General features: G+C 47.4%; 1 protein-coding gene and 1 pseudogene across 1 annotated transcript in view; one reads left to right on the top strand and one right to left on the bottom strand.

Annotated features, from left to right (window-relative positions):
• The window catches only part of LOC144105182 (lipase member K-like), a 107718-nt gene that overhangs the window by 26501 nt on the left and 54781 nt on the right, over positions 1–26436 (bottom strand). The window contains exon 7 of the mRNA XM_077638337.1: positions 17082–17234. Coding sequence (XP_077494463.1) covers positions 17082–17234 — 153 coding nt within the window. The remainder of the gene's footprint in view (positions 1–17081; positions 17235–26436) is intronic.
• Positions 20917–23631, top strand: LOC144103854 (uncharacterized; annotated as a pseudogene).

A 26436-nucleotide genomic window follows, 5' to 3' on the forward strand; every position in this document is an offset into this window, starting at 1 on the left:
GGGGAAGATAAACAGAGCTGTACCTGCTTTCAAAGCACGGAACCGCACCGATCCGTCCTATTATCGTCCTATCTCGCTAGCATGCATTGCATACAAGCTTATTGAACGTATCATTTACTGCCATCTAGCGACGTACACCGATATTAATTCCTTTTCTTACCCAACCAACACAGATTCCGTTCTTCATTCACGACTGACATCCACTCTAACCTAGGCTCGTCCTTTCAAACAGACGTCATTTATCTCAATTTTTCTCACGCTTTTGACCGTGTTGCGCGCCAGCGCCTCATCACAAAACTTTTTCTTCCGCTGTAGCTGCTAATATTATCATGAGTTGTCTGTTTTCTAACTAATCGTAAGCAGTTTAACGTCACTGACAACAATACTTTTGCCGCGCTCCTAACTTTATCTCAAGAATCCCTCAGTGCTCTGTTCTTGGCCCACTACTATTCCTAATCTTTATCAATGACCTTCCTGCTAGCATTTCATCATTCAGTCATCTGTCCGCAGATGATTGTGTACTCAACCGCCGTATTAGCACTAAAAACGATATTTCATTGCTCCAGCACTAGTTAAACATAATCCAAAATATATGTTAGAAACATCTGATGAAGTTAAACGCTGTCAAATATAAATTCATGCACGTGTCTCGTAAACAAATAAACCTAGTCTCCTCACACTCGCTACACATGACCGAGCTCTATGAAGTTGAACGCTATATGTATCTCGGCATCGAAATAATTCCACCACCAACATCAGGACAAAGGTCTCTCCCAATAACTTCCAGTTAACCTTGTTCTTTGCGAGCTGTGGCCACCGTATCCCGCAAACTTAATCTCATTCACCCACATAACTTTCTGCCGCCCCTTGCTACCCTTGTCTTCTCTTGGAATCCAATCTGTCACTCTTAAAGGGGCCCTGAAAGGGGCCCTCAGAATGTTTCGGTATATTTAAGGTGTTAAAGGACGCCGCTTCACATATGTCCTCCAGGCAGAAATTTTTAATTACTTTTATGGAAGCTCCGTTATGTACAGTCAAAAATTTTGAATTTCCAAGTTTTCGAGCCTTTCTTCCTCTTCCCGTCACTTTTGCACATTGAAATATCGGTGCTACCCCGCCGGCCCCTCCCACTCACCCCTCCACCGGCTGCCGACGCCCGCGGGATTTCTCCGAGGGGCGTTCGACAACGTCAGCCATAAGGCAATACTAACAGGCCTCAGCAACTTGGTTTGCGGCAAGAAAATATACGGGTATGTCAAGGCATTTCTAACAAACCGCACAGCAACTATAGGACTGGGTGAAATTCGCTCCGAGCGTTTCCACACGCCCAATAAAGGAACGCCGCAGGGATCAGTAATATCCCCAATCCTCTTCATCATCTCGATGATTGGCTTAGCAAAACAGTTGGAAAATGTAGAAGGCGTACGACACGCAATATATGCCGACGACATCACAGTGTGGGTCACGAAGGGCTCGCTCGTTAAGAAAGAAGGAAAGTAACAAGAAGCAGCCACATGCGTAGAGAACTATGTCAGAGATAGAGGCCTTGCCTGCTCAAAATAAAAATCAGAGCTCTTAAGAATCTGGAGAAGCAGACAAAATCACACAGTACCGGAGGAGGAGGAACTCAGGATAAACGTCTATCTAGAAGGACAACCGATTCCGGAAAAAACGATCATTAGAATACTGGGAATGTGGATCCAATCGAACCAAAGATGCACACACACCCTAAAATTAATCAAAGCCTCGGCGACGCAAGTGGCGCGCATGATAACTAGGGTCTCCAGAAGGAGGCACGGCATGCGGGAAAATGACACTTTAACACTCGTCAGAAGCCTCGTAGTAAGCAGAATAACATACAGCCTCGCATACTACAACTGCACTAAGGGAGAAATACTTCAGACAGACACAATAATAAGGAAAGCATATAAGTTAGCGCTCCACCTACCGCAAGTAACCTCAACGGAGAAACTCCTAGCCCTGGGTTTGCATAACACCTTTGAAGAGCTGAGAGAAGCCCAACTTGAGGCGCAGCTACAAAGGCTAAAACAAACCAAAGCTGGGATAGCGCTCCTAAATAGGTGTGGCTACGAAGGTGCGCTGCAAGAAACAAGAAGAACAGAGCGGATACCTGACGAATATCGCAACACACTCAGGATAGCCCCGATACCGAAAAACATGGATCCAAACCTGCATAAAGGACGCAGGGAAGCTAGGGCAAAATACGTTCAACAAATCCTAGCCGAAAAAGAAAACACACTGTACACAGACGCGGCTGCGTACCCGAGAGATTCTCGAGAAATCAGAAACAGAATAGTAGCAACGGCAATAAACTCTGCACACAGGGAAATAGCCAGCGCATCATTCAAGGACTGTGCGGCCGAGGAAGCCGAAGAGGCTGCCATCGCCCTGGCGGCGGCGGAGGGCTACCATATCCGAAGGTCTCTAACAATATTAACAGACTCGCAAGCAGCATGCCGAAATTACATGAATGGCAAAACAGGACGGAAAGCTCTACATATCCTTAAATCGGCCAAAATGCCGCAAACCGAGGAACAACAACTGCAACACGTAATCATGTGGGTACCAGGACACACCGGGATCGCCGGGAACGTAGAGGCAGATAGTGTGATGACCCCCCATAATGCGCAGGTCCACACGGGACGGAGAGGAAAAGAGACACCGTATGGCTCAGTTTAAACAAACAGATATATTCAATAATTACACATGATTATGATTATACATCAGAGGCTGGGGCGTCCGAGCTTACGTGCCGACGACTTCATGGGGACGATGGAGGGGCTCCGGAGTTGAGCTCGAACGGTTGCTGGCAGAAGCTGCACGCCGTCGGGCTTCGGCGCTCAAGGCCCCCTTGGCGAACGATGTCGTCCTGAGCGTAGCCTCTTCGATACTCCTTGTCGATTTTTATATCCTCTTATTCCCACACTCCCTACGGTGAGGACGCCCACGCCGGAGGGGGGGAGGGGGCCTAGGGCTTTCACTTGGGCGCACAAACACACCACCGCACTTATGGTCTCGCCCCCCTCACGTGTTGAGTCCGAGGGAAAGAAGGTTGTCGTTGAGGTAGCGCATAGCGTCGGCTGTGGTAAGGCGCGCTCTGGCCCGCTGACTGTTCCCGCGGGTCACCGGCCTCCGTTCTCCATCAAATGACACTCGCCCCTCAAGGCCGGAACGCGAGGTCACTAAAAGGCCGGGAAAGTGGTCCCTTGTCCTGGGATGTGATCGGGAGGGTTGATTGATGATGCCCGCTGTCTTGCCACGGGGCCAGGCCCACCGAAACGAGGCCTTCTGGAACGACCACGGCAATTGGGGAAGATAACGCCCGTCTCCCCGCGGCGGCGGCGGCGGCGGCGTTCGTCTCGTGCCGACACTATGGAAAGGGGGTCCGGTTAGGCTTATACCCTTGTCACACGGGCATTGTAACCGCGGTTACGCTTAACTGCGGTTAGACGACTTAACCGCGGTTAAAGAAAACCGTCAAACCACCCCTGCCATACAGAAATTAGTCCTACCACTCGACGACTTGACCATGATCACGTGTTTCCCACTTCGACATAACTAAAATTACAACATTTGCAGTATTTGTTTCTGAAAAATTGCTTAATAGCAATTTGCGGCATTTTTATTTGCTTGACTATGCGTGTGTAGCAGCTGCAGGTAACTTCAGTGCGCATGAACATCAATATGACGCCGTTTACTAAGCGCAGTCTTTTAACACTGGGTCTAGTCGGCTTTGTAGACATTATAGTAGCCAACTACGGCCGGCTCTCCCGCGTTTCCGCTCACGACCCTCGCAGTACCTGCGTGGTTTGTACGAGTTCATTTTTGCGTGCATCGTTGCTTGTGCCCACAGGATTCGAGCAGCAGACGCTATTATCCAGACGCAACGGGATCGCAGCGCCTACGATGGCTGCGAGCGAACCGGCTTCCGAAAATCGACAGCGTGAAGATGAATTCTGGCTAATGTTTACGATGCAACAGGCTGCCCTTCAGCGCCAGCGTGTTCAGCTTATAGCGCTCCTAGCCGAAATTGAGCGGACGGAGGAGGAGCGACGATGTGCCGAGATGAGGTGCCGCCAGCTCGAGGCTGCTATTGTGCAATTATGTCCACGCGAGCGGAGGTTGTGGGCGTACCCGAGAGGGAACTCTTGGTACGAGACGACGGTGCCTCACCTTCCAGACAGCGAATTCAGGACGCATTTCCGGGTGAATCGCAGTACATTTAGGTACATTGTGACCGCATGCGAGAGCATGAGAAGACAAGACACAAACATGCGAAAGGCTGTACCGCTGCACAAACGTGTTGCAATCGGCCTTTACCGTCTTGCCACGTCGGGCGAAGACAGAAGCGTCAGCAACGCTTTCGGTGTGGGCAGGTCCACAGTAAACGAAATTTTCTGGGAATTCTGCCATGCTGTTGTGCTGCTATTGGAACCGAAGTTTGTGATGTTCCCGAGAGCTCACGAGTTGGCCGAGCACATGTGCCAGTTTGCTGCAGTGACTGGATTTCCGCAAGGCGTAGGCGCCCTAGATGGATGCCACATCGAGGTGTGCCCACCTAAAAAAAACGCAGTCGACTACTTCAACTACAAAGGATGGTATAGTGTCATTCTTTTGGCAGTGGCCGATCACAAGTACAGATTGCTGTACGTCAATGCTGGTGCGCCAGGTAGGAATCACGACGCTGGTGTATTTCAAGTCTCAAGGCTCCCGCAACTGTTGAGCAGCGAGCTGTTCAGCAGAGAAGTAAAAATTCTTGATGGCGTGCCAGTTGGGCCTGTCCTGCTCTCCGACCAAGCGTTTCCTCTCCAGACACACATGATGAAGCCTTACTTGCAACCGGGTGCACTAGGATCTCCGACACAGTCATTTAACTATCACCTTTCATCTGCAAGGCGCGTTGTGGAAAATGTGTTCGGAAGATTGAAGGCCCGGTTCCGCATGCTGTTGAAGGGACTAGAGTGCGACATACACAACGTGACCACTGCCATTCGTACTGCCTGCGTACTGCACAATATATGTGAGCAGATGTCCGATCGCTGTGATGTGGCTTGGCTCGATGCAGCTCAGGCTGAAGAGCAGCGGCGCCCTCAGCCAGTATGCACCAGCAGCCGATGTGATGCACCAGGGGTGGCAGTTCGGGATGCCTTAGCAAAACACATTGCTGCTTCAAATTGAAATATGCCATCAGTGTTGTGTGTTGCGATAGAAGACTGGATTTTATGCATGAAATTAATGTGCAGTACGCTCAGTGGTGCACTGTTGCACAAAACAAGCATGATACAACATCACAAGATGATGATAATGTGCACATTTGTTTTTATTTCTTTTTTTCAGCCAAGAAGTCCCCCATCATGTCAACCATTTTGTTCTGAATGTTGTTGGACTCCTGCAGGAGCTCCACTACTTTCTTTTGCAGTTTTCTATTTTTCTTGGCTGCCTTTAAAGATCTTTTTGACTCTTCACTATGAAAGTGTAGCAGTTGCTGCACTGCAGATGACGATTGTCTCTTTCTGGCTGGGGAAATGCTGCTTGGCCCAGGGTCAGCAGAGCTGCTCAGTGCTCTATTGCTAACATCAGCAGCAGTGGTATTCAACCTGCAGGTCTTGGTCGCCTCATTTCCTATCAAAGGCTCACTTGTAGTTACATCATTTTCAGCAAATGCGAGTCTTCCCCATGACACGAGCTCCGCATCCTCAGGCATTTCAGCCACCACTGGCACCTGCACAAGACAACCACATAACATATAGCATTGTTCCTAGGATGCAATTCTTGCTATGCTGTGCAATACTTACTGGAGGCAAGAATTAACTTTATAGTGCTCTCTTGCACCCATAACTGGTGTTGAGTGTACAAACTCACTGCATTACAAATGAAAAAATATTGACACTGCACGTGAGCACAAAATGCTTATGCAGAATGAGTGTGTTAATAGCCTTCTTAAGTTCCAGCCACATCTAATAAAGAATTGGCACTGAAATCTATTGCCTGCATTCCTGTTATGTTATGCTCAACAATACATATGTTGTACCCTGTAATGGCGTTGGCCGGCCAATGGTGTTGAAAATAATATAAAATTTCTTGGAAACACAGAGGCCGATGCAGCGGCTAGGCAAAGACATTAATACTGTCGCATCTGGCCTTCCATTCTTGAGGTGCGACATAACTTGTCCTTTTTTTTTCAAGTATACTATGCTTTGTGCCTATCAATCATTGAAAGGCACAAGGGCATTTGCAGGCATGATGATGTCTTTCCCACAGCAAACATTCTCTCTCCACTATCCACAAGTACATATCTATGCCCATTTTGCTGACAGCTGTAAAATATGGGTTTCAATTCAGTAAAAGCTGCATGCAATGGGCGAATGGAAAGGAATGTCAAGAGTAGTTTGACACTCATTAAGCATAAAACGAAAAATAATCCTTCATTTGCACTTTTCACTGCATTTCAATTCTGTTCTGCGGTGAAAACAAGAAATGCATAGCTGGATCAGCAGTGTTTCCTTTATGTTGCTGTACATGTTAACACAACTAAAATACATGGACCAAAATGGGTTCCGAGCCTTTCCACCCTCCATATCCATGCAAATGAGTTTCCATATTACCAGGCTCCTAATACATTGAAGACGTTTGGTACCCAATAAAACACTATATCTCAAGTTGTTCATATTAGTGGCTATCATATTAATGGGACACGACAGTGTCTTATATCACAGCTCCGGCTGATCTCTTGCTTTACCAGGCAAAGAACTTTCGTAGTTGGCAAGGCGCGGAAAACACGATTAGGATAATTTTTCTTCCGCATTGTACCTGTTTGCCATCTCGAGCACATCAAGCCATGTGTTTACACATGTCGATTTCAAGAATAAACATAGCTTAAAGTTTACGCTGTGTGTGTGTCCTGTCTGCGTCAGTCTTCCTCACTGTTCAAAGAAGCATAAGCCATCAACTAAACTAGCCCGCACGTCTACCCTTGTCAACGACTATGTGTTTACAATAAAAACTCGCTGACATTAGCATGTAAACAGCTCATACAATCTTAAACCCACAATCTAGTTTTGTAATCTGCATTTGTTACAACAGTGTGCGAAATTACCCTTTAGCATGCTATTTGAGGAAATGTAGATCACAGCCTACCTCCACGTTTTCTTCGATCAACATCTCATCATTCATTGGGAGCGATCCCAGAAACTGGTGGAGGTGCCAATAGAACGGCCAGTCTTGTCCGCCTGAGCCGGTGGTGGTGCCAGTGCGCTTGATCTTCCTGGAATAAGAATTACCACTACTGCACATATGCAAATAAAAAAAATCCAAAACTGCCATTTCACTGAAAAAGAAAACCTTCAGTAAATGAATGTATCTGCCGTATAAAATCAAACCAATGCTCAGCTGGCATGTGGAATTTCAGTGATACTGTGAACGTAGCGAAAAGATGCGACGATAGTGGCAATGACAGCGCACTGTTGGTGACGCAACAGCAGCGTAATTACATTAGCACTGCGGGTGTCAAGTTGGAACAGGTACACACCAGTCATGTGTCTTAAACGAAAAGAAACGCGGATCGCAATTTTTCGTGCATCAAGCGGAGCCTAGGCCTCACGTTTTTTTTTTTGTTGTTGTTGTGGTGAACCACACAAAGCTCGCACTAAGCTAGAGCCTCCTCACGGCTGCATGCCGCTACGCAGCGTTCAAACCACAGACCAGCACTCGAAAGCAGCATGCATAGAGATTGCAACTTTACTTACCGATACTTCTTATGCAGGTTATCTATTTTTTGGCGGACCTGCTTGGAGGTATACGGCCCCTCGCCGTGAAGCCCAGCACTCAGCTCCGCTGAAATCGACGCGTAAATACGCGCGTTTCTCGAGCATGCACGCAGAGCAGGCAAGTTTTCTTCCCAGAGCCGTATCAATGTCATCGTCGCATGGTGCGACCACGACACTCTCTTCATATCGGCCCGAGACTCTTGACTCGAAACGCATGACACTGGCATGGGCATGGGACTTGGCCCTCAGCATTGATACCTGCAGTCAAACTGATATATTACTACTAGATTTTTCCAAAGCGTTTGATTGCGTGTGCCATAACAAACTAATCGCAAAGCTGCAGTGCATGATCGGGCGGGGGGAAGTTCTGGGTTGGATCAAAGAGTTTCTATCTAACCGTTCTCAATTTGTAATCTTTCAAAATATGCCTTCTAAAATAACCGCGGTCACTTCGGGAGTTCCGCAAGGCTCCGTTCTTGGCCCACTTCTCTTCCTTATCTATATTAACGATATAACCACTCAGATTAAATGTAACATTAAGCTTTTTGCAGACGACTGCATCATCTACAGGAAAATAGAAAGTCCGGAAGACCACATTGCGCTTTCCCAGTCACTTGACGCTGTGGTGGATTGGTGTGATAGATGGCAGATGACCGTCAATTCTAAAAAATCAGTGTGCATGACAGTAACCAGGAAAAAAGTATCCTCATCTTTCCCTTACAGCATTCACGGTACGCCACTCATGAAAGTCTCCCAGCATAAGTATCTTGGTGTTACACTAACCGCTGACTTTAGATGGGACGTACACATCGCTAATGTAACATCGGCAGCCTTACGAAAACTGTTTTTTTTTGAGAAGATGCATCCGACTCGCACCAGCATCTACTAAACTCCTAGCATACAAAACTTTCATAAGACCTATTTTAGAGTACGCTCACACTGTTTGGTTTCCGCAAACAACCACTAACATAGCAAAACTAGAAAAAATACAAAGAAAGGCACTACGGTTCATCCATAACAAATATAAGCGTACTGACTCCCCATCGAACCTTGCAGCTATTTCAGGACTCCCGACGCTATCAATGAGAGCAAAGCACGCGCGTTTAAAATTTTTGTACCAACTGTTGCATAACGATTATAACATCAATGTGTCAAAATATATTTGCCCGTCCCAGACTCGACCGACACGACACAAACATGCGCTCACTCTAACTGATTATTCCTATCGCACAGATGCACTTAAACATTCATTTTTTCCTGTAGCCATCCGAGAATGAAACAAACTGGATGCCTCGATTACTCATGCGCCGACCTTAACAACGTTCGCTACAAGGCTCGAGGCCGGTATTGCCGCAGAGTAACGCTCTCAGTGATGCACATGGGCCTCTGGGTATTGATAATCCGTTTCACATCCGTTCTTTCTTGTCGTCTTAATCAGTGCATCACCCCTTGCGTAGTCATAGTTTGTTTTCCTGGGTTCAATTGTCCGCTATCCTTCAGTATTATTATTGTTTCCAACATATACTTATCTTGTCTTGAGCGCCAAGGTTTTTTTTTTTCGCTTCTACGTGCATGTTGTTCACTGTTAGCCGTGTTTGATCACTTCATATGGTAACCTTGTCTGGAGCCGATTGTACATAGTTTGTCCTCAAGTAGGCAAATGAACCACTGTTCTACCAGATTTATCTTTGCATGTGTCCTTGCCGCATTTTGAAATTTCCTTGTGTTGTGTGATGTAGTTCTTGCCTCATTGTAACTGTTGTGTATGCCCACCTGCTAGGGCCCCGTAAAGGGGCCTGCAGTATTGAAAATAAATAAAATAAAATGTTTACGGTTTGAACGACGAAACCGAGGTTGCCAAGCTCGGTTTGTGCTAACTGCGGTTAGCGGGCTAACCGTGGTCGGTTCTGCCGTGTGAACAGCAGCAACTACGGTTTGCGGTAACCACGGTTTCGATAACCGCGGTTAGGAGTGCCCGTGTGACAAGGGTATTAAACCCCTTCGTTCTGGTCGTCACTCTCAACGAGTATGGCTCGGTAATTGATGATGCCGCTGTCATCTGGGTCGTCTCCGTGCGGTCCACGGCGGCAGGCCCAAAAGCAATCTCACTCAAGTTGCTTGCAGCCATATACAGTAGAAACATGAAAGGGGGTCCGATTGTGCTCTCGCCGCCACTGGGGGCTCCGTCTACGCCGCGTCGTCGAACGCGGAACCTCGTAGCACACACAAGGAACGTCACACTCGCTCACCCTCCAGAAGAATGTTCTCTGAACATTTGAGTCCATGCAGCTCCCCTTGTCTTTCTGAATCGCCTCGCACAGTGCGTCCGACAAAACACTTTTCGCTGCACTCAACACCACTGCACAACACCATATGCCTCCGCTGTCATAACTGGCGTCTCCAGGGGCAGCACTGATCTTCTTTTACAGATAAACATCAAACTCAGCACCCAAGCCTCTCCTTTCTAGTCCAAACTGGACGAAATAAATGTACCACAGTTACAAAGGAGCTCCCACTTCTAGCACGATCACGGCACAGACAAAAATATAGATAACGAAAGGAAGTAGGGCAGGTTCTGCCTGCGCTCCGCATGCTCTCCTGTGAAGGTGTTACTTAATGACAGAAAGGTTTAACTACCAACTCCGATAACTTAACACATAAGCACATAGCAATGTTATGATCTGCGGCATTACACAATTCTAACCAGTTCACAACTCCGCTCTGTTTACGCCATTAGTCCGACTTAGCTTTCCGATTTCGCAGCGGATATCGGCCTTCATGAGTCATACTAAGTAAGTCTGTGCCCCTTTGTCTGCTTTGGGACTCGCGAGGGCTCGTGGCAGGAGCCTCTCCTGGCGTTATCTGCGCGGCAACCTCGCGCGCTTCTTCTTCTAGCAATGCATGAAGTAAATCCGGTGGCATTCTGGCCGTCACCTCTGGCGCCTGCCGAACAAATGCAGGAGAGGGCGTTTCTTGCGAACTATCTGCGCGCTCCGCTTCACTTCTGTCCCCATCAAAATCCGCGCTTTCCCTTTCCTCATTTCGTGAATACTGAACCGGCGCCGACTTGAGGCGATTTGCGTGTATCCTTATCAAGCGCCGGTTCCCGTCTCGGACTCTGAAGTTTACCGGGGAAAGCTTCTCGACAACCTCGCACGGTCCTCTCCACTTCGTCTGGAACTTACGAGCTAGCCCAATCTGCCTTTGGCAGTTTTCAATGTACACGCTGTCTCCCACATCAAACGGCGCGTCTCTAGCACTGCGATCGTGCACCTCCTTCCTGCGCTTCGCCGTTTTCTTTAAGGCCTCCTTTGCGATGTCCCTCCCCACTTGCAAGCGCGATTCTAGCTCAACCTTATAGTCGTCCAGTGAAGCGTATGGGACACGACGGGGGCCCTCCGGCACTTCACTAGGCTGGTCCGGGTCTCGGCCGTAGAGAAGAAAGAATGGCGATTCGCCGGTGCTCTCGTGTGCTGCGGAATTGTAGGCAAACATTGCATACGGGAGCCACAAGTCCCAGTCCCGCTGGTCGCGCGAAACAAAATGCGACAGGAACCCGGCCACGGTTTGGTTCAGTCGCTCCACCGCGCCGTTGCAAGCCGGATGGTACGGTGTTGTCTGCTTCTTAGCGATCTTAAGCAGCTCGCAAACTCTCCTCATTAGCTGCGACACGAAGTTCGTTCCCCGATCTGTCAAGAGTTGCCTCGGGGGTCCATGTCGGAGCACGATCTCTTCGACAAATGCTCTTGCAACAGTGTCTGCCTTCTGATCTGGGAGTGCTACCGCTTCCGCGTATTTTGAAAGGTGATCGACAAATACTAAAATGTACTTGTTTCCGGAAGTGGTCGTGGGCAATGGGCCCTTTATGTCCATACCTGTCCGCTCGAAGGGAGCCGAAACCTCTGGGAACGGCTGAATTGGAGCTGGTCTCCGTCCCTTGGGTGTTTTTCTTTCGAGACAGGAATGACACTTCGCACAGTAGTCTCTAACATCCTGTCGCATGCCACTCCAAAAGTACAAACGCTCCACACGCCTGCGTGTCTTCGCTACGCCAAAATGACCGGCGCATGGCGCATCGTGAAACGCGCGAAGAACCCTTTCTGTCCACGACCGAGGTATGACGACTCTCTCCCAAGCGGTTTTCTCTGGTCTCCCTTTCCTGGTTGGCCTCGTGCGGCGACACAGGGTGCCATCTTTGCCAATGAAATAACCTAGCTGTTCGGGGTGAGACGGTGCGCCCTCTAAGCTTTCGATTATTCGCTTCAGGTCAGGATCTTTGCACTGCTCTGTGCGTAATTCGGCGGGGTCGACTACGGGGACAAACTCATCTATAGCTTGAACTCATATTTTCTAGCGCTTAGTGAACACAAGGGACAAGAACACAAATACACAGGACGTACGCTAGTCTTCAACTGTCGTTTAATCGAAAAAACATTCAATATAAGACATCTCAAATGCTGAGATTCACACACGCGCAGTAGCAACGCCACGTTTCAAGAACAACAATTCTTTTTTTGATAGATAAACAGATGGGGTGCTGACACATTTCGAACCTTCTTTATCAATGCACATAGCTTCGAAAATTTCCCGTTCCGATTGCGTTTTTAGTGTTCCTAGAATGCTTGTTTCATGCAAGATTGGTGTGCAGGGTACAGGGTCAGGGTCGCCAGGGTACCGTTCGATGATTCAGCGTTTGCAGTGCACCGCGAGATTCCCCCCCGCCGATATCGACCTCACCCTGCGCGCGCGTGTGCGTGTGTGCGTGTGCGTGTGCGTGTGCGTGTGCGTGTGCGTGTGCGTGTGCGTGTGTGTGTGTGTGTGTGTGTGTGTGTGTGTGTGTGTGTGTGTGTGTGTGTGCGCGCGCGCGTGTGCGTGTGCAAACCAGCCAAAGGACGGAGACAGAACAGGAACACAGGACAACGCTGGACTATCGACTGCCGCTGTAGATCGGGCAGACTGGCCGCTGTCTTAACATCCGGCTCATAGAACATGGAAGGTCGCTTTCCGCAGATGACGGGGCGAATTTACCAAAACATTGCAGGAAGCACAAGTGCACTCCACTCTTCAATGAGACTAGAATTCTTGGTCGCGGTAAAACTCAAAAACAACGCGAAATTCTGGAGGCATACCATATCGTTAAACAAACAGATCGTTTTGTGACACGACGGTGAGCCCACTCGATAAAGAAATTAGATTTTAGAACTCCTTAACGTATACTTGTTGCACAACGATTGCGGCCCTCATGGTTGTCTGTGATGCTGCAATCTACCTTTTCTTGTAAATTTGTCATGTGTGATCAAGCGTGGTTTTATACTGAAGGGTATATATGTGACCGTTACCGAAATAAATGCAGTCGATAGTCCAGCATCGTCCTGTGTTCCTGTTCTATGTCTGCGTACTTTGCGCTGGTTTTCTTTCTGCAAAATTATGTAAAGACTCGCCTAGCTCTCCACTCTACTCAAAAATTGCTTAACCCTGGTAGAAAGCGAAAAGCTGCATCTACGAGTGGTAGTGGTTTATTTAATTATAAATTAGAAAACGGAAGGAAAAGAAAGTTGCCGGCCGCGGCATTTGCTACCTAGCTAATATCTTAAACACCCGAGCTGCAGCCGGCGGAGGTGAAAGGGAAAGGGAGAGGATACCGAGGAGAAGTATAGAGGAGAGCAACAGCTAGAAATGACAGGGGAGAGCTTTTTGCAGTATTTACAAAATACATAAAGATATCAATTTCGCGCCGCTCGCCAAGCGTTAATGTCCAGACTCTGTTCGCAAATAAGTGCGCGTGAGTGGCCGCTGCGCACAATTATTTACAGGAAAGAAATAAACCGTATATGCATAGCCTCGAGCACGTAGCGTCCTGTCTCGAACTAGTCGCGCTCGCGGCACACTGCACAAGCGGCCGGGGTGTACGTGGCGCCCGGCCGCGTACCGTCCGAGGGGGCACCCGCGGAGCGTTTATGTCACGCGTGCACTACCTGGCGAAGAGCAAGCGGGAAGTCAAGCCCGCCAGATCGATGAACGCACAGAGGCCCACCATTGTTCTGTCATGTCTGCGCGCAATGCCGTGCGGCCACAGGAGCGCCTCGAGACTATCCGGGATGAATCCCAGAGCACTGTAGGCCCACGAGCATCCCGCGACGAGGCACTGCGGAAGCGCTGCAGCGAAGCAGCATGTGCTCCAATGTCTCCACTGCACCGCAGTCAGCGCGCGCGTCGCTCGACGAAAGTTTGTGGCGCACCCGTCTTTCCCCGAGCCACACGCATCCGACGTGCACTTGCATGATCATCGCGCGCCGGAGGCGCGACAATGAGCGCGCGCAGACTCCATAAATGCGCTCTCCTCGCACGATGCGAGGATCCGAGTGTTGCTGACGGAGGTGGTTGTAGATCAACGCACGCTCTTTTTCCAGGGCGAGTGGTTCATCGCTGAGAGGAAGCTTATGTGCGGCGGAGGCGAGTCCGTCGGCTTGCTCGTTGGCGCGGAAAAGCTGAGTCTCCCTGGCAACGTTTGTGGACGAGCGACTCGCGGTTTACAACTTCAATTTTAAAGCGAAAGCTTTAGTGGCCGCGAACTAGTGATTTCGTCGTGACGGTGCTCCGGGGAGGCACATGACGTCAAAACGCGCGCCTCGACGTGGATATTTCTCTCTCTCTCTCTCTCTCTCGTTCCTAGTCACTACTGAGCATGCGCCACTAGTAGCACCGAGACACAGGCGTTCCGCCGCTGCTCAGAGCCGCACCTTTCCTCAAAATCCAACTTTAAATTTTCAATTTTCGCTTTCTTCTTTCCTTCCCTCCTTTATCCCTTCCTTTACGGCGCGGTTTGGGTGTCCACCGAGATATGTGAGACGGTTACTGTTCTATTCTTTTTCCTCAAAAGCCAAACAAAACAAGTGAGCCTACGGCGTTCATTGAGTTCCATGGCGTTGACAACTTTCCAAAGGCCGTTCATTTTCACGAATGGAAAGGCGCACAACCGGCTCCGTGGGTCAGTGGAGACCTCAATCTTGCTTTCACTTACGTGGCGTTGGTGTCCAACTGCAAAAGCCTGCTGTGATTGCATTACGCACACTGGATAGGCAGCGCGCCCTCCCTGCCACCCTGGGAGCTGACATGCAGTTAATGGTTGATCGCAAGAGATTGATCACCAAATGAACGCTGCGGCCAAGCTATTTCTGCAGTGCCGCATGTCAGCCACAACACTGTACGCGCAAATGCATTAGGGTCACATCTCTCTCTCACCACCGCCACATGTATCCAATCACGAATGAGGCGTCCGCATATCCAGGGAGCCAGTTATACGCTCTTCCTTTCCTCAAAGCCATCGCCGCGTAGAACATTGTCAATGTCAACGCCAATGAGCACAGTGAACGCCAACATGAACAAAGTGAACGCCGGCATCTTTCGCTTTGTATACCCTGGATTAGCTGAGCTATTCCACATTAATTTTTCCTTTGCTTACGGCGCGGTCCGGGTGTCCACCGAGATATGGGAGAGAGGCTTAATTTCCTGTCCTTAAAATCAATTTTCATTTCATTTTTCTTCCCTTACGGGCGCGGTTCGAGTGTCGGTCTCCACGGCAGCTGTCGCATCGATCACACCTAGTGTTCCGCTGAACACATTAAAGTGCACCGGCGTTTTATGCAGAAACCAATTGCATGGCCTGCGCATGCGATGCCCGCAGAAGCTTTCCCGCTTGACCGGAGGTCAAAGTCAAAGGTCTAAGGTCAAAGTCGAGACAGTTGGTGTGACAGCTGCTGGTGTCGCTGCTGTAGCTGACGTCATGTGTCGAACATGACTACCACCCGTTATGCTTCTGATTTGACCTATACCTACATTCAAAGTGAAACATGCTGCCTCTGTGACCTCTAGCTATATTCAGGGTCAAACTTGCCGCCCCGCTGACGGCTTGAATCACTGGCGTAGTGAAGCTTTTTACTTCAAAATAAATAAATAAGGACGCACCCTTACTAACTCAAGTATTACTGGGAACTTTCTGCCCTGTTCTGACGCGACCCAGGGGCTCACGCGTGTTGATAGGGGTGCATCTTGAAAGGCAGGCCATAAGGACAGGTGAACGAAAACCTACCCCTACCAACTCGAGTAACGCTGGTGACTGCCTGCCATGTTCAGGAGCAACACGCTCAGGCGTGTTCATAGGATTGCATCTTGAAGGACAAGGCGTAAGAATAGGTGAACCAAGACGCACCCCTACCAACTCGAGTAATGCTGGGAGCTGGCTGCCCTGTTATGAAACGACACCGCGGCTCAGGCTTGTTGATAGGGGTCCATATTGAAAGAAAGGGCGTAAGAAGAGGTGAACCAAGACATACCCCTACCAACTCGAGTATTGCTGGAGACAGTCTGCCCTGTTATGAAGTGGCACATCGGTTCAGGCTTGTTGATAGGGGTGCAACTTGAAAGACAGGGTGTAAGGACAGGTGAACCAAGACGCATCCCCACCAACTCGACTAATGCAGGAGACTGCCTACCATGTTCTGAAACAATACAGCTACCCGGGCTTGTTGCTAGGGGTGTTTCTTGAAGGACTGGGTTGAAGGACATAATACCCAAGACGCACCCTTTAACATCTCGAGTATTTGGGGGGTTATCTGCCCTGTTCTGAAGCGACACAGCGGCCAGGACTAGTTGGTAGGGCTGCATCATAAAGGAGAGGAGCAACGACACAACAAAAAACACGCACCCTTTACCAACTCGTGTATTGCTGATTACTTTCTGCCCTGTTATGAAGCGACACAGTGACCCGGGCTAGTTGGTAGGGATGAATCTTCAAGGAGAGGCGCAACGACAGAAAAAAGAAGCCCCCTTTACCCTCTCGAGTATTGCTGGGGACTGTCTACCCTGTTCTGAAGCGACACAGCAACCTGAGGTGTTGGTAGGGCTGCATCTTCAAGGAGAGGCCCAAAGGCAGAGCAATAAAGACGCACCCTTTACCAAGTCGAATATTGATGGGGACTGTCTGCCCTGTTCTGAAGCGACACAGCGACCCGGGCTAGTTGGTACGGCTGCATCTTGAAAGACGGTGCTTAAAGACAGGTGAAGCAATATGCACCCCTACAAACATGAGTAACGCTCTGAAGCAATACAGCGACCCGGGCTAGTTGGTAGGAGTGCATCTTTAAGGACAGGGCACAACGGCAGGTGAACGAAGACTCACCACTACCGACTCGAGTAATGTTAGAGACCCGTTGCGGAGCGCCGGTGTGTCCAACGCGCAGCTTATTCAAGCGAATGGAGGGCGGACAGACTTAATTCTGCGGCCGCCCCACGCACCTGGTTCAGCTGGTTGAGGTTGACGCCGAACAGGAAGAAGGTGGGGAACGCACACGCGTACCGCAGGCTTGACTCGCAGATGGTGTAGGAAGCTCGTTGGAGCCACTGTGGCCGCACCAGGAGCCGGCCCCGGTTGGCCACCACGGCCGCCGCCTGCACCGCCGCAAGGACCGGGCCGATTAATGTCGCCACACTGTGCCACCCAGGACTCCCCCTGGACTAACCGGGACAGCTGCCAGTTTCATTACGAATTGAGCAGCGTGATCTGAAAAATGCACAGAAGACAAAGAAAGAAACGCGGGCACTAGACAGGCCCAGACTTGCAACGCAATATTGTTTATAGGCGGAAAGGAATACGCGGAGAAAAACACTGCTTGCGCATGTGCTGACCTATTATCTGGCGGATTGAAGACAAGATAAAACATACAGCCGCTTCTTTTTGTCTGAAAAGCCGACCATGAGATGGTCTGACAGTGAGTGCTCTGGTTTTGATAGACTGCAAGTAGTCCTCGGCCACGCAATGCGTCGTTCCCCGAGATCGCCGTGCAGGGTGGTGGCGTTCCTCGCAGTATGTAGAACGGTTGAGGCAAGTAAATGAGAAACAATTGGTGGTCAAAAAATTTCGTGTGCTTATACCGATGGAGTATAGATACTACATGAGGGGCGGGGGAATAATAAGACGGCTTCCTAATAAAATCAAATGTCAATGGGAACCAAACGATGGTAAGACAACATTGAAACAGAAGGTACGATAAATACTCATTACAAAGAGAAATGCTGCACTAGCCGACGTTGGAGTTTTATACATTGTTTTTTTGAACGCTTGTTGATCTGGCAACACCGCAGTTTAGTCCCAGGAAACTTCCTGTTTGAATGAAATCTGGCGCGTCACTGCACGGGTGCCTTATCAAACACTGCACAGAATGATTGGCTTGCCGCGCTGCCTTACCAAAACCAGCGAGACACGAGTCGTCTGCATCAACGCTTTTTGAAACGCTGCACGACGCGCGTCGTCTGCCCGGCACAAACCTTTTAAATCGCAGTGCCATTCATACCGAAAACGCCTTAATTCTGGTACCATCATCAGCACACGTGTTTGTTTACAAACCTCAAAGCAGTGCCTTAGGGCGACTAAATCTAACAATGAAACCGAAAACGTTCTCACGTTTTCAAGGGAGTGGTCTACTTTTCGAGGCTAGGGCTGATGGCTTAATGAGCACGAAGTGCTAACGGCAGAATCTTAACACCGCGGATGCGAAACTGCATGCGAAGCAGAGAAATGATAAAACATTATTATCGAATGTAAGGACCTCCAGCCCTCATAGCTCGCTTGAGTAGATCATGTTGGGGCTAGTTGGTGCATATGAAGAGAAAAAATTGGCGCCAGATCGGACAACACACAGCAAGAAACACTGGCAGGCGCAACTTGCCTGTCCAGTCTTTCTTGCTGCGTGTTGTCCGATTTGGCGCCAATGTTTTCTGCTTATAGTGCACGAAGCGCCACGGGAACCAGAGAAGAGAAAATACAGCTGATCTACGTGCGCAAAATGCTAGACGAACCAGGTACACGGGAGAAACACAAGGACTGGCGCAACTCTATTCTGTATCATCTCTATTTTCATCATGCACCAGCTAGGCACAACAGAAGTGTTATTGAACCAGAGAAGCGCTGGGGTTTCGGAAGACCTAGGGCATGCTCAATTTTCAAACAGTACAAACAAGAGACGACGATACGGCCAACAGAGTGGCTGAAAAGTGAGAAGGAAGAAATTGGCAGTCAATCTGAAGATGTTGATTACGCTAGGAATTAATGGCTAGGTAACACTTTTCACCATCCCAATTACAAACGGTGGATTCTGATAACTATCAGTCTAACTATGCTATCAATCGAGCAGAGCATGCTCGGTTTTCTTCATGTTAAACTTTCTTATGTCGGCTATGTCGCTTATTAACTTTGATAGCTCTGGCTGTTCTATTCTGTCTGCGAGGTTAGACGTCTTCATGCTTTAGAGTTTCTTAATCTCTTCATTCCTCTCCTGAGACAGCTTACCGGTATCCTGTCATACCATCCTACCGCCTACTTTTATTGCGCATTCCTATATTATAGCTGTGAGATTATCATTCACTCCCTGAACATTAAGGTCGTGGTTCTCAGTTAAAGTCGAATATCTCTTCTGTAACGATATCCAGAATTCCGCTACTTTCACTCTAACCGCTACCTCTTTAATGAGCTTCCGTTTTACTAGTTTATTCCATTCCCTCTTCAAGTCTAAGTTAATTCGAGACCTTACCATCCTGTGGTTGCTCCATCGCACCTTTCCGAGGACCTATAAGCCGCCGCGGTGGCTTAGTGGATATATAGCGCTCGGCTGCTGGCCCGAAAGACGCTGGTTCCATCCCGGCTGCGGCGGTCGAATTTCGATGGAGGCGAAATTCTAGAGGCCCGTGTACTACACGATGTCAGTGCATGTTAAAGAACCTTAGGTGGTCGAAATTTCCGGAGCCCTTCACAACGCCGTCTCTCATAATCTGAGTGGCTTTGGGACGTTAAACCCCATAAACCAAACCAAACCTTCCGAGGACCTCCTCATCCTGCATGATGTCAGGGTGAGCACATAGTATGAAGCCTATTTCATTTTTTATTCTCAAAATTGGGGCTCTTCCATGTCTATTCCGTATTTTTTGTTTGGAAAGGGGGTATTCACTATCCGTAAATTATTTCTCACAAACTCTATGATATCCCCAACCCCTGCAATCCCTAGAGAGCTATAACATAGCCGCATACTAGCTGATCGCCAGCCTGCTTCTTCCCTACGTTGTAATTGAAGTTGCCTATCAGTACACTGCCCTGTGTTTTCACTTGGCCCATTGTCGATTCCACGTCATCATTGAAGCTGTCTACGATCTGGTCACAATAGTTGGATGTTGGCGTGTGGGCCAGTACCACCTTCAGTTTGCACCTCTTATTAAGCCTAATTGCGATAGGGTCCATCCTGTTATTAGCAATTAAGAATTCTTGTATGTTGCCATTTATAGTTTCGAAGAACTTCTTGTTGGGCTAGTTGGTGCATTGCCTTGAAGAACCACGTTGCGCATTAAAAAGAGACAAGCACAGGAAAAGGTCAAGGAGACGGAAAGCGCGCACACTATCAGCTGAGTTTATTTGTGTGAAGGTGCCTTATATATGCAGAATCACAGCAAAAGGACAAGGGGAATGAGATAGGGGGTAAAGCTGGTCATCTCCTGATCAACAACAGGTGCGCAGAAAATTCTTCTCCTTCTTGTACAATTTGACAGAAATGTCGCTTATACATTTATCGCCGTTTTCTCTTATGTGGTAGGCCCCCAAAAGCTTACGCGCTATTTTGTTTTTAGTTTTTCCTAGAATTTTTATCTTCATAAGCATAGCCTTGCATCCACTGCAAGCAAAGCAACGAGCGGGCAGATTCGCTCCTTCTTTATATATAATTTATCGGGCATGTTCCCCTGCGCGTTCATTCACGCAACGGCGTGTTTGTCCTACGTAGGTGCCTTCACACTTGAGCGGGATTTCATAAACCACGCCCGGGGAACATTTTACAAAAGTTTCAGCATGTTTTATGCCGCATCCAATGCCCCTAGCTCCTTGGTTACCGATTCTCGGGCACAAGCCTGCGAGTTTCTGTGGGGCAGAAAATACGACAAGGACAGCATGCCTCTTGGCCACTTTTTTTACATTGTACGTGAGACAAACAGCCCGTTGCGTGAATGAACGTGCATGGGAAGCCTGTCAGCGTATCAGCTCGGTGACATCATCGGATAGCGACCACTTCAGGCATAAATACTGGACGCTCTTGCAAGATTCCTTCAGTGGGCTTGGTGACACCGGTTACAGAAGGATGCTGATCCCGATTCTTTTTGCCCAGATCGCCTGCCGGGCGCACTTCGCCGTGGGATCAACGGACCCTCCGTTCGAAAGGACTCCTGAGGAGCATGCGCCGACTGACCTGGTCATCATGCCATCGCCTCGGCTGACCCAAGAAACAACGCCCTACGTGCATCAAGCCTGTCAGCGTATCAGCTCGGTGACATCATCGGATAGCGACCACTTCAGGCATAAATACTGGACGCTCTTGCAAGATTCCTTCAGTGGGCTTGGTGACACCGGTTACAGAAGGATGCTGATCCCGATTCTTTTTGCCCAGGTTGGTGACAAGTATCTAACTTCTTCTATTAGAGATGATACAGTCACATTGACGGTGTTGCCAAGCCCACAGTGTTTGTTTGGTCTATTATGTGACTGTTTACATGTGATCAGGTTATTGCTACTAACATCCGGAGACATAGAGCTAAATCCTGGTCCTACTTCTGATTCAGAGTCTGAGACACAGTTAAACAACCAATTACTTAAGAAAATTTTGAAAGAGCAAACAAAGACTAATAAGACTCTGGCTTCGCTGACTAGTAATCTGAAACAGGTAGAATCGACAGTCGAGAATATTCAAACCAGGATTACCAAAATTGAGAAAGAACTGTGCCGAATTGAGAATTGTGAGCAAAGGTTGCAGAAAGTGGACGAAGCTTGCAATAACACGAACAAACTAGTTCTTGAGTTAACCAAAAAGGTAGATGATCTCGAAAACAGAAGTCGTCGCAACAATATCGTAATATATGGAGTAAAGGAAGATGCAGAGGAGGACTCAGTAGAACTGGAGCGGAAAGTTAACGAAGAAATTTTTAAAAAGATTCTAGGTGTTGAAGTAAACTCAATAGAGCGTATTCACCGAATTGGCCTAAAACATGCACAGCGACATCGTCCGATCATTTTGAGGTTTTTTAACTACGTAGACAAAACAAAGGTTATGTCATCCTGCTTCAAATTAAAGGACACAAAAGTAGCTATATCGGAAGATTTTTCAAAAAACATTCGGGATATTCGTGCAAAACTATGACGTTCAGCGGCTGAAGAAAAGAACAATGGTTCTAAGGTTTCCCTTCGTTTCGATAAGCTCAAAGTTGATGACAGGCTGTACGTATGGGACGCAACGCGCAATCGCAGAATAGAGTTGTCCAAATCATCTGCGCCTGCCCAACCCGAAACTTCCTCTCATCGACCCACACGTGCGAACACGCGTAAGCTAGATAACAAATGACGGGAATCCGTCAAGACGCTACGGCTTGTTTCGTTGAACGCACGCAGTGTACTGAATAAGATCCAGAGCCTTGAAGATATAATTCTGACCTATCAACCACACGTCCTAGTGGTAACTGAAACCTGGCTGCATTCCGATGTGCAAAATTCAGAAATAATGCCTCCTTCGTACACGCTTATCCGTAAGGACAGAGGATCAAGGGGTGGCGGAGTCGCAATTGCAATAAAGAATAACATTAAATTCACACGCTTAAACGGCATCAGTGATCATGAAAGCATATGGTGCAAAATAAAGTTTTTTGGAAAAACTATATTACTAGGAGGGGTCTATCGGCCTCCGAATGCTCCTCAGGAATACTTAGATTCCTTATATGATTATTTGCTGCAAAATACAAATTCGCGTTCCAACATCCTTATAACAGGAGATTTTAACCTTCCAGGAATTAACTGGTGCAGCCTTTCACATGACGGCAAAGATTCCAAAAATGCTGAGTCATTACTACTAACTGCATTTACGTTTTCGTTAACCCAGTTGGTTTTGGATGCTACAAGAATTTCCAGCTCTGCTGTACTTGACCTTGCGTTTGCAAGTAGCTCGCTTCCAGACTGCTCAGTCAGTGTCAAGGACGGTATATCTGATCATCAGTTACTTGTTCTTGAGTGTCCTATTTCTGGCTTGCGATCGTATGTCAAACCTTCTGACACATTTGTAAGAGACTATACGCATGCTGATGATGACGGAATTATTAGTTGTATGGAATCTTTATTCCCTTCCTTTAATGAGACAAATGACGTTAATGTGCTGTGGACAAAGTTTAAAGACATAGTCATGCACTGTGAAAGCACCTACGTGCCTTTGAAGAAAAAGCGCATCAACAGGGAGTACCCGTGGATGGATCGTAATCTGATACATCAGAAACGCAAAATAAAACGCTCTCGAAAACGGGGTGACAGGAAACAACTTGCAAGTCTAGTACGCACTTTCAAAGATAAAGTGCGTGCTGCAAGAGATCAGTTCTTTTCTTCCACATTGACTTCTTTCATGTCAGAGCAACCAAGGAAATTCTGGCAATATTTATCTAAAGATAAAAGCGGCATCACAGAGATCAGAACATCTGGCACAGGCATTGACGATCCTTTGACCATTGCTAATGAATTTAACGCCTTTTTTCAATCGGTGTTTACCATAAACGCATCGCACGCGCACTTGCAACCTTACACGCTTCGTAATCCGATGCCCGAAGTAGACTTAAGCAAAAACGGCATCCTTAGTCTTTTACGTAATCTAGACATAAAAAAGTCATCAGGTCCGGACAAAATATCTAATGTTTTCCTTAACAGATACGCAATCTGGGTAGCAGAGTACTTATATGTAATATATAAAACATCGTTAGAATCCTGTGTGATACCAGATGACTGGCGCCTTGCAAGGGTAGTTCCGATTCACAAATCTGGATCCCCTCTAGAACTAAATAATTACAGACCAGTTTCCTTAACATCCACAACTTGTAAACTGCTAGAACATATTTTATTTAAAGCGATTATAACACATTTAGAGAATAACCATTTACTTCATGCAAATCAACATGGATTTAGGGCTGGTTTATCCACAATAACACAGTTAGCTGAGATAACGGATGATTTTATGAATGAGCTGAATAAGAGGGGTCAAATCGATGCAGTGTTTCTGGACTTTTCCAAAGCGTTCGATGTAGTTCCGCATGCCGATTTAGTAACTAAACTGCTCTCAATGGGCATTGAACGCAATATCATCCGTTGGATAGAATCTTATTTGTCCTCAAGAAAACAATACGTTGCTGTTAAAGACTGCGTTTCTAGTACACTGAAAGTGCACTCAGGGGTGCCACAGGGGTCAGTCCTCGGTCCCTTGTTGTTCTTAGTTTATATCAATGACATCTATTTATCTGTTCAATCGCCTGTGAAGATCCGGTTGTTTGCGGACGATTGTGTTATTTATACTAATGTAAATCATCACTCCGACCAAGTAAGACTTAATGACGCGTTGCACTCAATTAGCGTATGGTGTGAAACATGGGGACTGAAGCTAAACACTTTGAAGACGGCAGCTATTACATTTACCAACAAGAAAGAACCCTTAGATTTTGCTTATATTATTAATAATTCTTATATTCATAAAACCCAGCGAGTGAAGTATTTAGGTGTTACACTCACAAGCAATTTAAGTTGGGAACCCCATATAGAAAACGTTTGCAGCAACGCTCTAAAAAAGCTGGCATTTTTGAAACGGAAATTGCGCCGTACTTCATCAATCGTTAAGTTAACAGCATACAAAGCTCTTGTCAGACCAAAATTAGAATATGCGGATTTAATCTGGAGCCCTCATCAAAAATATTTAATCAAGAAAATAGAAAGAGTGCAAAATTTAGCTTTGCGGTTTATATACTACACATACTCGCGTTTTTCAAGCGTGTCCGTTCTTCGCGACAGGGCGAAATTGAAAAAACTAGTTCATCGCAGAATTGTATCTCGCATCAAATTTTTATATCAGCTGTACCATGGTCACTACAAAATAGCGCGTGAATGTTATTTACCCGAGCCCCCCATGCGCTCTGCTCGTACAAACCACAACAAAACAATTAAGCAACCATTAAGTAACCTTAACATCCATCAATATTCTCTTTTTCCCCATGCAATTTCACTATGGAATAAATTACCCGAAGAAGTAGTTAACGCTAATTCAGTAGAATCGTTCGTTCAGCTTTCAAATAACCTTTTCTTTGACCTCTAAAATTGCCGCAATGAGAGCAGTTTCTTTTGCGTCACGCTTTTTCATTGTTATTTTGTTTACGTATTGCACTGTTGTACGTTCATGTTTATTTCTGTTACGTATAGTGTTACAATGATGTATGCACATGTTTATTGTGTTCCTAATTGCTAATTGGCAATGGTAATTTACGTTGTTGTATGTACCCACTCCTGCTTGGGCCCGAATAGGGCCTGCAGTATTTGTAAATAAATAAAAAAAAATACCCGATCAATTCAAAATAAAGAAGGGGCGAATCTGCCCGCTCATTGCTTTCCTTGTAGTGGATGCGAGCCTATGCTTAAGAAGATAAAAATTCTAGGAAAAAGTAAAAACGAAACAGCGCCTGAGTTTTTGGAGGCCCACCACATAAAAGAAAACGGCGTCAAATGTATAAGCGACACTTCGCCAAATTGTACAAGAAGGAGAAAAATTTTCTGCGCACATGTTGTTGATCAGATGACCGGCTTTACCCCCTCTCTCATTCCCCTTGTCCTTTTGCTGTGATTCTGCATATATAAGGCGCCTTCACACAAATAAACTCAGTTGACAGTTTGCGCTCTTTCCATCTTGGCTTTTTTCTGTGTTTGTCTCTTTTGAATGCGCAACGTGGTTCTTCAATGCCATTTATAGCCTGATTGATGAGGAATCCCACACCTTGTTCTCGTCTGTCCGGTAATCCACGATAGCACAGCACGCTTCCGCCCTTTAACGCTGTATACGCTAGATATTTCCTCCTAACCTTACTAAACCCTATGACTGCTCATTTAATCCCATCTGGTTCCTCTAAGAGAACTGCTTGAGTACCCTCACTGGGCAAGGTTCTAGCGTTATGAAGCGTTGCCATGTCCAGTTTCCGAAGGCGGCCTGTCCGGAGACAGAGATTCATAAGCCCCCTCCGCAGCGTCACAGGTCTGGTCAGTTGTCATTTGCTGTCAGTTGTCAGTTGTCGCATTTGTCAGTTGCTCCGCAGCCGCTGGAAAGTGAGGGCTGAGGGTTAATTTGTTTGTTCATACGGGAAGTGGAGGCCAAGTATTGCAACAGGGTGGCCGAATCCTGTTCTGGTGAGGGAGCGCGTTGTCGGCTCTGGTCACCGAGAGCAGCCCGCACCCCAGGTCTGAATTAGGCAATTCAATCGGCACACGAGGTTTGTTTTTCTTTTAACCCGGTGGAGAATTGAGTGGCACCGGGATTCGAACCCCGGTCGTCTTGCACGCGAGGTGGATGGTCTTAATCTACGCCATCGCTGGTCTATATGTTCAGTCATGGACAAACTTTGCGGGATGCCGATTCGCGCAAGAAGTTACTTCTGCGCTGTCTGCCAAAGTACGTCAAAGTAAAGCAAAGATGCATGACGACATGTACGTGCTCCATCTGCAGGAAGTAATGCCAGCTACGGGGGTACTGAGGCTAAGAAGAATTAATTTTTTCCCTGAATC

The sequence above is a fragment of the Amblyomma americanum genome, chromosome 9, assembly GCF_052857255.1.
Source record: "Amblyomma americanum isolate KBUSLIRL-KWMA chromosome 9, ASM5285725v1, whole genome shotgun sequence".
NCBI lineage: Eukaryota > Metazoa > Arthropoda > Arachnida > Ixodida > Ixodidae > Amblyomma > Amblyomma americanum.